The 15,520-nt window shown below is 38.3% G+C and overlaps 1 protein-coding gene across 5 annotated transcripts in view; it reads right to left on the reverse strand.

Moving 5' to 3' along the window:
- Positions 1–15,520, reverse strand: part of LOC117394773 (dual specificity calcium/calmodulin-dependent 3',5'-cyclic nucleotide phosphodiesterase 1C-like) — a 186,545-nt gene that overhangs the window by 10,423 nt on the left and 160,602 nt on the right. For all 5 annotated transcript variants that reach the window (XM_059018750.1, XM_059018753.1, XM_059018754.1 and 2 more), the window contains 6 exons: positions 14,784–14,885; positions 13,948–14,068; positions 10,729–10,810; positions 8,745–8,865; positions 5,030–5,205; positions 3,893–4,156 (listed from right to left, as the gene is read on the reverse strand). In XM_059018750.1, the coding sequence (XP_058874733.1) occupies positions 3,893–4,156; positions 5,030–5,205; positions 8,745–8,865; positions 10,729–10,810; positions 13,948–14,068; positions 14,784–14,885 (866 nt within the window). The remainder of the gene's footprint in view (positions 1–3,892; positions 4,157–5,029; positions 5,206–8,744; positions 8,866–10,728; positions 10,811–13,947; positions 14,069–14,783; positions 14,886–15,520) is intronic.

The raw sequence follows: 15,520 nt of genomic DNA on the forward strand, positions 1-15,520 counted from the left end.
AAATAAACTGTATTGAGACATCGGCTGCCCTGCTTTGTCAAGCTGAACATCTCTCAAAGCCCCAGATGTGTTTAATGCTTGGCATGCAAATGACCTTCATGATAGCAGAACCACAAAATGGAATCTCCATGGTTCAAATTTAAAAATAAATAAAGGTAAGCTCTAAGCATTTAATCTGCAGCCCATTGTTGAATATCTTCTTTTCTATTTTACATTTATTTGTATTTGTCAATTATTTTTAAACTGTTAATTGCCAGCAATTACCACGGTCTCTGCTTAGCTGTTTATTGAGAGAGAATCTGGGTCTTATAGGTCTTCAATACAAAAACGTGAACGTTAGAACTAAATGAACCACCTGTTCACAGCCCTGCCTGACCACGTTTCAATATGCGTTGCATACACCATGTTTTTAGATTACTTGATTTGAAGCACCATTTTCAGAAACTACACACAGCTTAACATTTTGCATCCATATTTCAAACTAATTTGAACATGAAACAACCCTTTCAAAAGTTTACCACAGTTTTGCAGTTTTACCTCTTTTGTGTACAATGCTTACTTATGATTTACCAGGCTATAACTACTGTATGCATTATTACGCTTTTCTGTGCTTTTACTATGGGACACTTTTATAAGGGAAATACTGTCAGATTAAGTATCAGACAACAGACAAGGCAATGAAGAACAAGTCAGTGAAGTCAGAGAATGTAAGCAGAGTGGAGCGGGGGAGCAGAGCGGGGTAGTTGTATATGGAGCGTGGGAGCGCAGCGGGGTAGTTGTATATGGAGCGGGGGAGCGGAGCGGGGTAGTTGTATATGGAGCGTGGGAGCGGAGCGGGGTAGTTGTATATGGAGCGTGGGAGCGGAGCGGGGTAGTTGTATATGGAGCGTGGGAGCGCAGCGGGGTAGTTGTTTATGGAGCGGGGGGGTGCAGCGGGGTAGTTGTTTATGGAGCGGGGGAGCGGAGCGGGGTAGTTGTATATGGAGCGGGGGAGCGCAGCGGGGTAGTTGTTTATGGAGCGGGGGAGCGGAGCGGGGTAGTTGTATATGGAGCGTGGGAGCGGAGCGGGGTAGTTGTATATGGAGCGTGGGAGCGGAGCGGGGTAGTTGTATATGGAGCGGGGGAGCGCAGCGGGGTAGTTGTATATGGAGCGGGGGAGCGGAGCGGGGTAGTTGTATATGGAGCGGGGGAGCGGAGCGGGGTAGTTGTATATGGAGCGGGGGAGCGGAGCGGGGTAGTTGTATATGGAGCGTGGGAGCGGAGCGGGGTAGTTGTATATGGAGCGGGGTAGTTGTATATGGAGCGGGGGAGCGGAGCGGGGTAGTTGCTGGAGTGGATTGCTGAGCGGAGCCAGCTCTTTCACATCACTGAGAAGAACTGAGCACGGTTTAATTTTTCTTAAATACATGTTCGGCCATGGAGTTTGCAGAAAAGTTTAAATAAAAAAGGTGACAAATGCAGATGCAGTCACTTTACAGTATTTTCCATCATGCTTGTGCATGTTAACCATTCATTTTGTAGTTTCAAACCAAAATTAGGCACTTTTATGTTTTGCAGACTTGAGAATTGCATTTAAAAAAAAAAAAGAAGCTTTTTTTCCCTTTTATATTCAATGTGATTTATAATTAATTATGGAGGGAAACATATATATTCTCCCGATTATATACAAATGTGAGAAACGTCATTAGTGTGTCCATCTGACTGCAGTTATTACATACATAGTCTATATTGTTCTTACACAGTTCTACGGTTATGCCCCAAAACAGTGCTGTGAACACACTTTCAATTTTCTGCACTGTTAAGGATAGTTCATTGGGTCAAGCTATACGATTATAATAAGGAAGATTAAATAGTATTCCTTTCTGAATGTACATTACATCTTTGCATCTGCAATCGGCAACACAGTGGGGACTTCATTTCTAAAGGTTGATTGCAGCCCTTGATCTACTTTTCCTGTATGTAGTAACTGACTTCAAGTCCCTCGGCAACCACAGGAAATATTGAATTTAAGATATGTTCTGGCTTTTGCTTCAGAACACCATGTATTTAAAAAATCAGAAGTGACAAATACTGAGTTTTATAAGCACATAATAAAGACACAAGTTCTGTAAATCTTTAATATGTGAAACCTTGAAAAAATAGTGATAAAGACATACAGTGCTCCCTTACTAACGCTGTAGTTGTGCCAGTTAGTGTGACTGTACTAACGTTGACCACAAGAGGGAGCTTAGAGTGCACTAAGCTTTGTTTATATTGGCATCACGGGCAGCAGTGTGGAGTAGTGGTTAGGACTCTGGACTCCTGACCGGAGGATCGTGGGTTCAATCCCAGGTGGGGTACACTGCTGCTATAACCCTTGAGCAAGGTACTTTGCCTAGATTGCTCCAGTAAAAACCCAACTGTATAAATGGGTAATTGTATGTAAAAATAATGTGATATTGTGTAACAATTGTAAGTTGCCCTGGATGAGGGCATCTGCTAGGAAATAAATAATATTAACTTCAATTGTAGTTGTTCAGAGCAGTGCGAGAACTGAAAAAAGAAAATACTGAAATACTGTTGCTAAATATACAAAAAAATATTATTTTCATTATTAAATATGTGTCAAAAAATAAATACCTGTGTCTCGACACATTTCTTCTAAGATGTCTGCTGCTCCAACAGAGGATGCTGATGTCCCAGGTGCAGTAAAAACAGATGGTGGTGGCACTGATGGTTTAGTTGTGACCAGAATCTCCCAATCATGTCATGGCCTCTAATGTCTTCTTCCACAATCTCTATGGGAATTATTTAGAGAACCCTTTCTTCGGGGTCCCCAAGTTGCTCACCTGGTAAAAGCACAGACGCGTGGTGTGCAGGGTGAGACATACAGAGCAGGATCGCGTCCTGTCTGTGCGAAGTCACTGGTTTTCGCTGGGGATTCTGAAGGGAGCATTTGCATTGTCTCTGGTGCTCCCATTGGTTTGCGAGGAAAAACTGTCAGGGACTGTTTCTCCTCACCGCGCTACAGCGAACCCTGCTGGCCAGGCACGCAGTGAGCTCAAAGAGGACGCCTGCAGGGCTGGCCTCTGTCCCCCAGAGGTCGATAGTTCGCCGACATCCGCTCTGGAGTTCCTGGGTGTAAAAGAGGAAGCTGGCTTGGAGGATCTCCTGAGCTGTGTTGGGAATTGCTACGTTGAGGGGAAGAAGTGATTGGATATTCCAAATTGAGATTGGCACACTAAATACAAATAAAAAAGAAAACCCTTTCTTTTGCATCTGTTAAAATGATCGACTTTGAAGCAGGTCCTCCACCGGTAGATTTGTCAGATTTTCGAATCTGAGAAGTTTATTTCTTTCACTCTATATTTCAAATCATCTTATTTTATCACCCTCAGATTATTTGTTTTTCCCTTTTCAAACAATTGGCCTTCATTTTCTAAAGTTGCCCTTTCTATGCTTTTGAACACTTTGTCCCATCTCGTATGCAAATAATCTACACCTGTATCTGTTGAGTTGCGATTCATTTTCTGTTTAGATTCATTTAAATTTATCCATTTCCACTGCCTGGCGATATTAGCAATTTCCCTGAAACTCGTTTGAATTTCACAAACTTGTGAATATATGTAAGGCATTCCCAATGCAAGCAGAGCTGCATAAGAGTCACATACAAGTGCAAAATCCTTCAAAATCTTTTCCCTAAATTCTTTCTGAAGCAGTTCTGGTTCGTTACATTAGACAGTTGGCATTTCTAAGGTGCATTCCAGTCCCTCCTCTGACTATAAATAAGTTGAATGATATTATTTTCACTTCCTCCATAAAAATGTTGGTTTCCCATTAGAGGAATACTACTGTTTTGGAAGTAGCAATATATTTTGTCTGGTGATGTTTTATGAAGAAAAAGAAATCTTACCATTTTGAACTTGTGAACTTGTGTTTTCTGCTTCTTTGTCTGTTACCACGTCACTTTCTTTCTCCTTGGGTTCTGAATGGGTTGAAGTGCAGTGTCCTTGAGTGTCATTAACATTACTTTTCTCTGAATCATCAGCACTCTTTTCAGTGCTTTGTTCTGGTCCCTGTTCCTGCAGCCCTATCCCAGCTTTATCTTTTTCTTCCTTCTCTTCTGCCTCCTGTCGGACTTTCTCCTCTGCCTCTCTTCTAGCTTTCTCTTCTGCATCTGTTCATAAAGGTACAAGTACATGTTGTAGTAATTTTGCTGTGCTGTGGCTCACATTTGGTGGACAAGGTAATACTGCAGGGTAGATTATTTCTGTTATAAGAGGCCACCTACAACTACAACTATTAAACTAGTAATACGTTTTTTTTATTTTTTATTTAAGAACTATGCTGTATTCTATGCACCTGATGACATCTATACACAGGAAAGACGTAGAAAAATAGGATAATGTCTGTATTATTCAAAGAGAAATATAGAAATGTCTTTTTTCAGTAAAAAAGTCTGTAGAAATGTGAATATCCTTCTAAAGCAATCTACATGAAAGTCGATTTATTGAACTATAGTATATTTATATTATGAGAAAGACAGGACATGCAATATGTATTTTAACTCTATTTAATCAAGTCCTTAGTAGAAATGTTGGGATCCTTATGAAGGGTCACCTTGCTAACATTAGGGTTCCTGTTACATGCAATGGCAGGTAAACAATAGCTTCCAGCTTAGGCAGCAATTATTCTTAAGATTTTGTTTCTTGAGCAACGTCAGCATCATAGTAAGTGCAAAGTATCTGCCTGTGCTGACATACCTTCCAATATTTTAAATACAGGTTCATTTTAGCACTAGACTTATGGTCAAAACATTTGCCAAAGACATTTACTAGTTTCTTTTAGCCCTTATTTGTATACCTTATTTTGCTATACAAATAAGGGCTAAACGTTTGGGTGACCTTCAGAGTGGTGAAAGGGGATTTCCTTTGCTACTGTATGCTTACTCGTTGAAGAATTAAAGAAGTTCAGTAGGTATCTATGCTTTAAACTGAGGCCTGCAAATATACTTAATCTCAGCCCAATACAACTTTACTGGGTGACATACCTTTGGTTGCCTGTGTCTTCCATTTCTCTCTGTTCTGTTGCACAGTTTCATACCAGCTGGCTTTAAAGTTTTTGAAATCCACAGTGAGTAGGGAGCAGTTAAGTGAGGCACTTCCTTCTGACCCAGGGTTTTTCACACTGGTTCTTTTAACATCTGAAGGGGTAATACTGTTCAAACTATAAAAAGGAACAGAAATAAAATCAAGGTTAGAAATGTTAAGCAAAATATGGGCAACTGAGGTCTAGTCAGTCTTTTTCTAGCTGTCTCGGCTACTTGTAAACAGACGTTTATAATAAAGTCTTCATCTAGCTTTCTTGTTCTGACACTCACTGTTTCCATAGCTACTACAAGCTTGCCAAGGTCAGGTCAAGATCCGCCTGGATTCTCAGACTACATTAGTTTAAAGTGCATGCCTGAAAATCCTCACACCAAATTGTCTTTCTATTAAAAATAACAAAAATGATATAGAGATAGTAAAAGCACTGGTAAATGTCATGCGTATATAGGGTTCTAGGATTTAATGCATGTGTAGGGGTGCCCTTTAATGTTTTCTGCCAGTCCCTGTTATCTGTTTTTGTCATATATTTGGTTGGTCTGCCATGCAGCCTCGTTAGAAAACAGAAATGTATGAAACATTTCTAATCGCAGACTAACAGAGCGTGGAGGCACATCGTGATAGCAGCATGGATGATATCTCCCGTCAGTGTGTTTGAACTTTATTAAGAAACAAAACACGTCAGTGTCCGATAACAAGAAAGCAATATTGCTACAATGCTACCATTAGGCATGTGCCATCCTCAGATTCATCTCCTCCCTAAATGAGTGATGCATGAGTGATGTGCAGAAAACTAAGCACAGAATCAGTACAGTTGAGCAGTAAATTAGGTTGTTTAATTATTACAAAAAACACCCCAGAATAGTTCCTTCAAAAGAATGAATAAATAATAGAGATGTTAAATTGATTGTGTTTTGATTTCTACTGTAAAGTATTATTGTGTGATTCAGTATTGCAACAGTAAAGTCCTCTTGACAGAGCAATGTTCAATATCAAATTACAATCAAACTGTACCAGAGGGTCTATTTAAATATTTGAGGGAGAGCTACAGTAAATACATTGTATTCCCCCAGATGTGATTTATTTACCTTCATATTCAGAAAACTAAATACAATAAACACAAAATGAAAAGACACTCATGATAGAGAAGATTTACAAGTTTTATCGGTATGAAGATTTGTAACAGTTTATATAATGAAATAGACCCCAAAGTATACTTAAGTAGGTTAAGAAAAGGTTTTTATGTTTTGATTTATTGTAATCATATTCAATATTTAAGCATTAATTTGTTTTTAAGTGTAGTGCATGAGGGGGTAAACATTCCGAGTTCTAGAATTTGGAATGCTTCCTCCGAGTTCACTGCTCATCGCTGTTCCCCATTACTTTATATAAAAAAAGAAAATAAATTAAAACGTCTGTTAGCTTGCCTTTGTTTTATTTTTCCCTAGCTATTTTCTTTGCTCTCTTCTGTGGTAATCGCCACTGTAGTGATGAAATGTTTTTTTTTTCACCTTAAACTAGTTGTATTTCAAACACTACAGAAATCAAAATCTGTAGTGTATCGTGACATATCCTGCAGCAACAGAGCTGAGGAGTTGGAAAGGTTGTGATGGTGTATAACAGAAGACAGATGCATGTAAGGTAGAAAAGTGGACACAATCCCCTGCAGGGAGTGGGATATAAATTAGGTAGTCCTGCAAAACGATTTTCTGATCTGCCTTGAAAAAAGGCTTTCTGATCTTTCCATAGGGTGATTCCTAATGTTTCCACAGCAAAAATAACACTATGTAACACAATGTTTGTTCCTGGGTAGTAAGTGTTATTTCCTAATTGCTTATGCCTCAAAAGTATAGAAAATGGCTATTATTCCCCACAAACTTTGCTTTTGTGACCAGGACAGTGATATTTTGAAATTGATCTATTTCCAATGAGAAAACGGGCATCTTTTTGTTCACATAAAGTCAGAAAAAAACAACACATGAATCCAAATTAACATGTATTTATACTAAAGTAATACAAAAATGACGACAAAAGATTTAGAAGTGAGTAGTTTTTCGAGATTTACGATTATACTGTAAATCACTTTCACGAATCAGCCCCCAAATGTAGTCTCCCATCATGTTCTCGTTATACTGTCCTCGGTAGCGGCGTTCAAAGTCCAGTATATCCTGGTGGAAGCGCTCGCCTTGCTCCTCCGAGTACGCTCCCATGTTCTCCTTGAATTTATCAAGATGAGCATCAAGGATATGGACTTTGAGGGACATCCTACAGCCCATTGTGCCGTAGTTCTTCACCAGAGTCTCAACCAGCTCCACATAGTTTTCGGCCTTGTGATTGCCCAGGAAGCCCCGAACCACTGCGACAAAGCTGTTCCAAGCCGCTTTCTCCTTACTAGTGAGCTTCTTGGGGAATTCATTGCACTCCAGGATCTTCTTTATCTGTGGTCCGACGAAGACACCGGCTTTGACCTTTGCCTCAGACAGCTTAGGGAAGAAGTCTTGAAGGTACTTGAAGGCTGCCGACTCCTTATCTAGATCTCTGAAAAATTGTTTCATAAGGCCCAATTTGATGTGCAGTGGTGGCATCAGCACCTTCCGGGGGTCCACCAGTGGCTCCCACTTGACGTTGTTCCTTCCCACAGAGAACTCGGTCCGCTGTGGCCAGTCCCGCCTGTGGTAGTGCGCCTTGGTGTCCCTGCTGTCCCAAAGGCAAAGATAGCAGGGAAACTTGGCAAAACCGCCTTGGAGACCCATCAGGAATGCCACCATTTTGAAGTCTCCTATGACCTTGATGCCATCTCAGAAAAATGCAGATATGTATCCACTTAGGCAGCTGGAACTAAACTGAACTGGTGGGCTTAAGGCCCCTGTATTTATACTACTATTTATATTACTGGAAAGTTCTAGAAGTTACTCCAAGTTTACTCAGCACTGAATCTATCTGGAATGTTCTGGAAAATAGGTAAATTTCAAAATATCACTGTCCTGGTCACAAAAGCAAAGTTTGTGGGGAATAATAGCCATTTTCTATACCTTTGAGGCATAAGCAATTAGGAAATAACACTTACTACCCAGGAACCAAAAAAAAAAAAAAAAATTGTTACACGGTGTAATCAGTGTACTGCTACAGGACCTTGTACATGAACCTGCCATCCCTGAATGTCAGCAAGCTACCATAGCAAGTTTCAACATTCTAGTATTGATCAGTTCCAAACCAGTGACTCAGAGATTGTCATCAAGTGATGGAAATGAGGAAATAATCAACACTCGGTAGCGGAACGAACCTATCACGGGTAGGGATTAGCATACAGATGCATGCACTGCCTTCCTATGTATGTGATGAGATTCTTCCACCCCTCTCTCTAATGTTTAGTAGTTATGTTTGGGTATTTATATTTTGAATACATTGCGTGCAAAATATTGTTTAGTTGTATCAGTGTGGACAACTAATAAGGTATACATTATTTTGTCACTGGCTACATCATGTGGTATGCTGTTCTTATTTCTTCAAGATGCATGACAGTTGATGTTGTAACTTATAGTGTCGGTATCTGGCAAGTCTGCTACTGGAAATTAGGATGTTTATTTAACAGGATAGTTGTCTCCCTTCCTACATAAATAAATATATTAAAAATAGATTTTAAAAATCCTGCCGACCAACCTGGAACGTCGGAATCCTGCAAGGCCAGAGCGAGAGGCTTCATCAATGAGAGGGGTGACAGCCTTCTCAGTCATGTCAGTAAGCACAGTGAATGTGGGTTCCACAATAAAATCAATGAAACCTGATAGGGAAAAAAAAACATAGTATGGATGAGAGAACAATTCTTTTCGATCTTCGTGAACTACCAGAATTAGGAATTAATCAAACATTGACGTAGATTTTTTTTAAATGCATTTATTGGTCGTGCAGTTCTGTCCTAGCTATTGGTTTTAATTGTCTTTTTCTACGATGAATAGGCACATTACGGCACAAGTGATTGTTGCTAGGGAAATGCATACTGTATATTGTGCTTGTCCTAATACTGCTTGTTATAAAAAAGCTTGTATTTTGAATTAGAGTCTGATACACAGTAAACTTGAAAGCTGAGCTCACCTCTTATTTTTAAGTGCATCATTAGTTCTTATTCAGAAATTGTGTTGCCAAGGCAACTTGCTTGTTTTGAGAATGAAGTAGCAGTGGTTCTTTTCAGTAAGTACCACAGTGCCAATGGAATAGCCAGGCTGTACCCAATCTTGGCTATTAATAATTCACACACTCCTGCAAATAACGGGATTAATGATTTGGTCTTTTAAAAACTTAAATCCCCACAGACTATAAGCTTGAATCAAGGGTTTTGCCAATGGTATGATTTGGTTGCAAACTGTTCGTAGGTCCACCACTAAAAAGCTAGAGCATATCTTGACCTTAGAAACTGGTAGCTGCCTTATTCCATACCAAGTGTGCGGTTCTAGATGACTGGAAATACACTTGTGGTTGAAATCCATTAACATATAAATGACATTTAAGTACATTCATAAATAGTTTCTTTAAATAATCTAAGCAGTTTTAAAATATAGTGCATGAACAGCAAAGTGTTACAAAACAGTACGTTAACAAATAGGACATTATCCAAAACATTATTAATAAAAAATGTGTAATGTGGCAACTAGTCAACCTATTTGATTAATCTTACCCAAGATATTCAAATTACTAATCATTCTACCTGGTAGTGCAGAACTTTAACGATTCAAAAGTTTTAATTTGTTTCACCGAATATTGCTACTGAGTGTGCTTAAGGCCAGGTTACTGCAAATGACTGTGGGCATTTCAGATAGAATGTCTAGATTAAAAAAAAACAAAAAACAAAGTGGAAGGAAAATAAAATATTGAAATGGTAAATGAATCTGTAATTTAAATCTCTACCGGTTTCTGATCTCTGATTTTATTGCAGTTATATTATCAGGCATTACCTTGGAAGCCAACTCTGGCACATACCTTCCTGAAGCAGTCAACTAGATGGTATTAACTTTGTTAAACCTCTTTATCTCTAGATATGAGGTTAAATTCATGTTTTATAGCATCAACTTGCCCAGAACTGTATAAACGGGTAATTGTATGTAAAAAAATAATGTGATATCTTGTAACAATTGTAAGTTGCCCTGGATAATGGCATCTGCTAAGAAATAAATAATAATACTTCATACAAACAATACTTAACAAAAAAACTTTAAACACAGGCATCAGCTTGCCACAAACATTAGTATTAGTGTGCTTGTTTTAAAGGCTGGAATGCCAGTTACTAATAGCTGAGATTTTTTTTTAGGTCTATACTATTTGGGATTGCTTGGGCCTAAAGCCAAACATTCCTAAAACATCAAGAAATGGCAGCAGTGTGGAGTAGTGGTTAGGGCTCTGGACTCTTGACCGGAGGGTTGTGGGTTCAATCCCCAGTGGGGGACACTGCTGTTGTACCCTTGAGCAAGGTACTTTACCTAGATTGCTCCAGTAAAAACCCAACTGTATAAATGGTTAATTGTATGTAAAAATAATGTGATATGTAAAATAATGTATAATGTGATATCTTGTAACAATTGTAAGTCGCCCTGGATAAGGGCATCTGCTAAGAAATAAATAATAATAATAAGAAGAAGAAGAAATGGCTTACCTATTTGAGACTGAGCCACCATGGTGGACTTTCTATCACAAAGAGGGGAGAAGGGTAGCCCAAGTTCTGCTTCTTTATCTCCCTGTAAAGGTAAAGTGGATCATTATTTATCGACAGTATATCCAGCTTCTAGACAATTCATGCTTCACTTGATCTTCTTATTTACATTAATGTATGCTTTATTTCCATTAAAATAAAAAAAAAAAAAAAAAAAAAAAAATCATGTAAAAATGCTGCATAATAAATGACCCTGGAGAGGATTATACTGAAATCAGACCGTGTTTGTTTAAATCACAACTTACATCCCTAGACTTACATGATATGAAATCTAAGCAATGCTTTCAGGTACATAAATAACCTGCAATCGAGTTATGCCAGCTGCCATCAGGCAACTTGCAATAGGTGCCTCAGGTAAGATTTTTATTTTTTTATTTTTTTAAAGCAAGTGACGTCAACCATACTGATATTGAAAATAAAGCACTGAAAAAAAATATATAGGTATGGTTGATGTCACAAATAGGGTTTCTTTGTGATGTGTCATGGAATACAGAAGGCAAAACTTGCACACAGATTGGCTGAAAGATCCTGCGCAGTCTATAATAATAGCAAGTAGCATTCTGTTGGTAACTAGCATGTGGGTCAAAATGTATTGAGGTTTTGTATTGCAATGTATATATACACTTTTAATGAGATACTGTGGTATGCATTTGGGAAAAGCTCTGAAAGAAGGAAATGAAGTTACAAAATCAAAATAGGCTATCACTTATACTAGTTCCACTGAAGTTAAACTACGTATTATTAATATGTGTTTCATGAGGTTTCCCCTCCTCACTCAGCAAGGTGACTATCAGTATCAATAGGGTAACTATAATAAGAATTTCACTGTGAAACTAAATATGTCTGGTAAAATTATATGCTGTACATTTCTTAACTCCAAATCAATTACAATTTCAAAGAGTGGTGATAACTACTATAATTCTAATACAAGAAGTACCTTTGTATTCAAATTTATTTGTCACAAGTGGGATTTGATGTTATAGAACCATAATTGATTTATTGATTGAGCTACACAGAGAGCTATGTTTGCTTATTAGATTTCAGTGTTTTTATCAGTAAACGTCTGGAGGCGACTCCATTTCCATTATATAATAACCTTTTTTATTATTATCATTATTCATAAATGTATAAAAAGATTTGAATGTCTTGAAATTACTCAGGAAAGTCTGTCGTGAGTGGCTTGAGAATGTACTTTTGACTCTTTCCCTGGTTGGGATTATTTTATTATTTTATTTATTTATCTTTCTTTTCATATCAAGTTTCATTTGCCTTTGTGTGATCTGTATCTTATGTTGTGTGATAAGCATTTCTTATCGCACGATTTTCAATGCTGTTACAGAATACATGGAAGTGTATTTTTGTCTCAGTAAGATGACGATTCTTTAATTTGTCCCTGGAATTTGACGCATTACACAATTTAAATTGAGCTAGACAGGCACTGGTCGACCCCCTCCAAGCGATCCACACTTGGAACGTGCATCTCCAAAATGTAGAACATTATAGTGAAGCTATGGCCAAAGGTTTTGCATCACTTATAATTTTAGGATTGAGACATAATTTAAAAAAAAAAAACACACACACACAATTTAGATATTTTATAAAATAATGTAATCAAAGAAACTACAAAATGATATTGCAAAAGTCTACCGGAAACCATAATAGTAGTACAGTATTTCACGTTAGATTTCAAAATGTCTCATTTTTCAGTTTTTGTCAGTTTTTCGTTAAGTATATGGAAAAATGCGAAACGGCTTGTAATTCAATATGTTAACGTAACATTATTCCGCATGTTTCATTCGACTTTATGAAGCAAAATTAGTTAATTCTATAGCATGATGGAAAAATTTTGGCCATAGCTGTACTGTAAGTGGTTGGGGGGATGGCTGCCCTGCAGACTGAGAGTTTTCATTTATCCCAAATTAGTAGCCCCTTTTGTTAATACAGAACAAACAATGGGTTAAGCTTCAAGGGCCTTAACTGTATTTAAATAAAGTTCCATAGCCATCCACTACATCTGTAATTGTTCAGTATCAGTTAACTATTTTAGTTGTAAGTTTTACATCGATTAGGCAGATGGAAGGGGCTCCCACTAAATATTAAATACCATTACAAAGATGTAATGTTCTCCATAATCATTTTCTTTTCCTTAGTTATTGAAAATCTCATTATTACTCAACAACTGAAAACCAAGTTTCAGTAGTAAATTATAACAAGTTTCAGTAGTAAATTATAACCTTGAAACTAGACACAGGTGCTTTTGTGTACACAAATATACTATGCTAGCAGACACCTCGTTTCCAATGCGGACCGGGGCTGGTGCTGGCCAGCCCTGACCGGCCCAGGCCAACAGAAACGTGTGGCCAAATTCGGAAGTTCTTGTGCTGCATCATCAGGTCGCTGGGGGGTTGTGGGAATGTGTTGTGCTGTGTTTTAAAGAAATCCGTACTAGTAGAAGTTCAGAGAAAAAAAACTGCCCGAGCCGTGGATGATGCAAGCGAAAAACATTTCATTGCTATTTTTATTTTCTTGCTGTACACGATTGTAGACAGCATTTTCAAGACCCAATTTTCCAAACCAAAAAGAAGACAGATTTAAAGAGAATCTGATAACTCCCATCTTAAAAACATCCCATGTTAAAAGCAATACATAAATCTAGCACCACCAGCTATTTTTTCATAGACTGGAATATTCTGCACAGCGCCCATTAATTGTTTTTGTATTTCCGAGTCAGCCCATTTGGATAACAAATGTGTCTCCTTGTTTTCCCACATGCCACCACAATTTTGTTCGACGGCAGCCATTGTAAAGGGGTGAATGTTTTCCTGTTCACCTGTTGGCTTCCTATACAAGTAGTCAGTAGTCTGGCCACATCGGGTACGATAAAGCGAAGCGAGCCAGAAAAAATGTCCAAGGCTGGCTAGGGCTGTTGTGGCCAGCAGCGGAAACACTTCTTTTACGGCTGTGTCGTAATTCTGATAACAGTTTCCGAAATATGGTTGGGGTTAAAACAAATGTTCCTACAAAACGGTGTGGTCGTAGTTTTTATTATCATGAAATAAAAAGTCATATAAAATAAAATGTAGGAGCTATATTAGGTTAAGGCGCCATTTAATTAACACATTCCTCTTATACCAGGATATTTACAATTACTTGTTACAATACCTGTCTAAAGAACTCCTCAAGCAGTGACATGGTCCAGCGATGATGGAGGTCCCAGTTTTTCGCAGGGTGACTGATATCAGCAGTGTGTAACAACAGAGATAAGGCTTTAGGCTTGTCAATCCTGCAAATCCAAATGGTTGTACAAAAAAAAAGAAGAAGAAGAATATTTGTGATACAGTAGCACAGTCCAGATGGTAGGCCTGCTGTGCAGGACTTGTCATCTAATTGTCATAAACTGTTTCTAATAAGAGCACATCCCCATAACATTTTTGTATTATTATAACAGTGGGTCCAGATTTTGATCATAAGGAAAGGAACTAAGGCTAAGGCAGAGGTTGTTATCACCTAAGTGATTTTGAAAACCGGGCACAGGTTTGTTTGCCTTTGCACTGATCCTCTTTGTTAAATAGTTGAATGTTTATTATTATCTAAAAAACACAGAAAATGCATATGCTGTAAGAAGTATTCCACATTAAAGGAGTGCCTCCCACTTTTCATGGATTGGCCAGTGCTAACCAAATCTGGCCAGCTGTGTTTGCTGTGTTTAAAATAACAACATGAGAGACATGCTTTGACGCAATGCAGTCGCTCTTGAGTTTGCACATTGCATTCCAGTGTTTTAGCAGGTGGCAAAATTGTGCCCAGTATTATTTTTTTAAAGAAAGCTCTTGCTCAGTTCCAAAGCTGTTTGAAGATGTGACCATTATTATTGGTTGAAGAACGTCAGTGGACGTGCAGCCCTCTCGACTGGTATTATTATGCTCAGTACAGTGACAAATTAACAAATGAGAAAATGTCTCCACAAAGGGAACTTGCCGTGGCTTGCCATGACTCACCCTTCAGGTTGCTGTAAGGAGTTCTTCATTGCCTTGATTTGCTGAAAGTGACAGGACATGTCTGTAGCCAGGACCATCTCCACCACGAGAGCCCTCAGTTCTCTATTATTTGAGGTATAGGAAACAAAAAAAAAAAAAACTTTTTAGTCAATAACCCTGTATTGCACAAAAGCATTGATGCTTTTTGACCTGGTTCAGCCTGTCTTCCTTTCTAGGATTACATTCCAAAAAAACCCAAAATGAGTACCATGATACCAGTATATAATATAACAAATACATTTTAGTTTTTTTAAACCCTCAACTTAAGACTCACTAGCTTAAAGAAATGCATTGACAGCAATCAAATCTCACAAAATAACTGCATAACCATATTTTTAATACATAATTTAAAGCCAGCAGTCAAGTGTGTCCCTGTTTGAATGCTGTTATTGGAGCAAAAAAAAGAAGCAGTTACTTTGGAAGCAGTGCTTTTGTTTCTGTCATAATAACAAACATACAGTATATTTACTTTTGGGAATCATTTCAAACGTTACTCTCTTGAAGGCACACATCATTCAGGTTTTCCTGATTCAGTTAATGGGTCACCTGCTGAAAGCAGATATTTACATGTAATTCCTTTTTTTAAAGGTCTAGCACACTAATGCCTCTGGGACAGCCATGGTATTCACAGTACCAGAGCCAGCAGCTGAGATAGCAGGCGAGGAGGAGGTAGGGGCATATTGTATGAATGCATGTGA

The sequence above is a fragment of the Acipenser ruthenus genome, chromosome 3 (genome assembly GCF_902713425.1).
Source record: "Acipenser ruthenus chromosome 3, fAciRut3.2 maternal haplotype, whole genome shotgun sequence".
Classification (NCBI taxonomy): Eukaryota; Metazoa; Chordata; class Actinopteri; order Acipenseriformes; family Acipenseridae; genus Acipenser; species Acipenser ruthenus.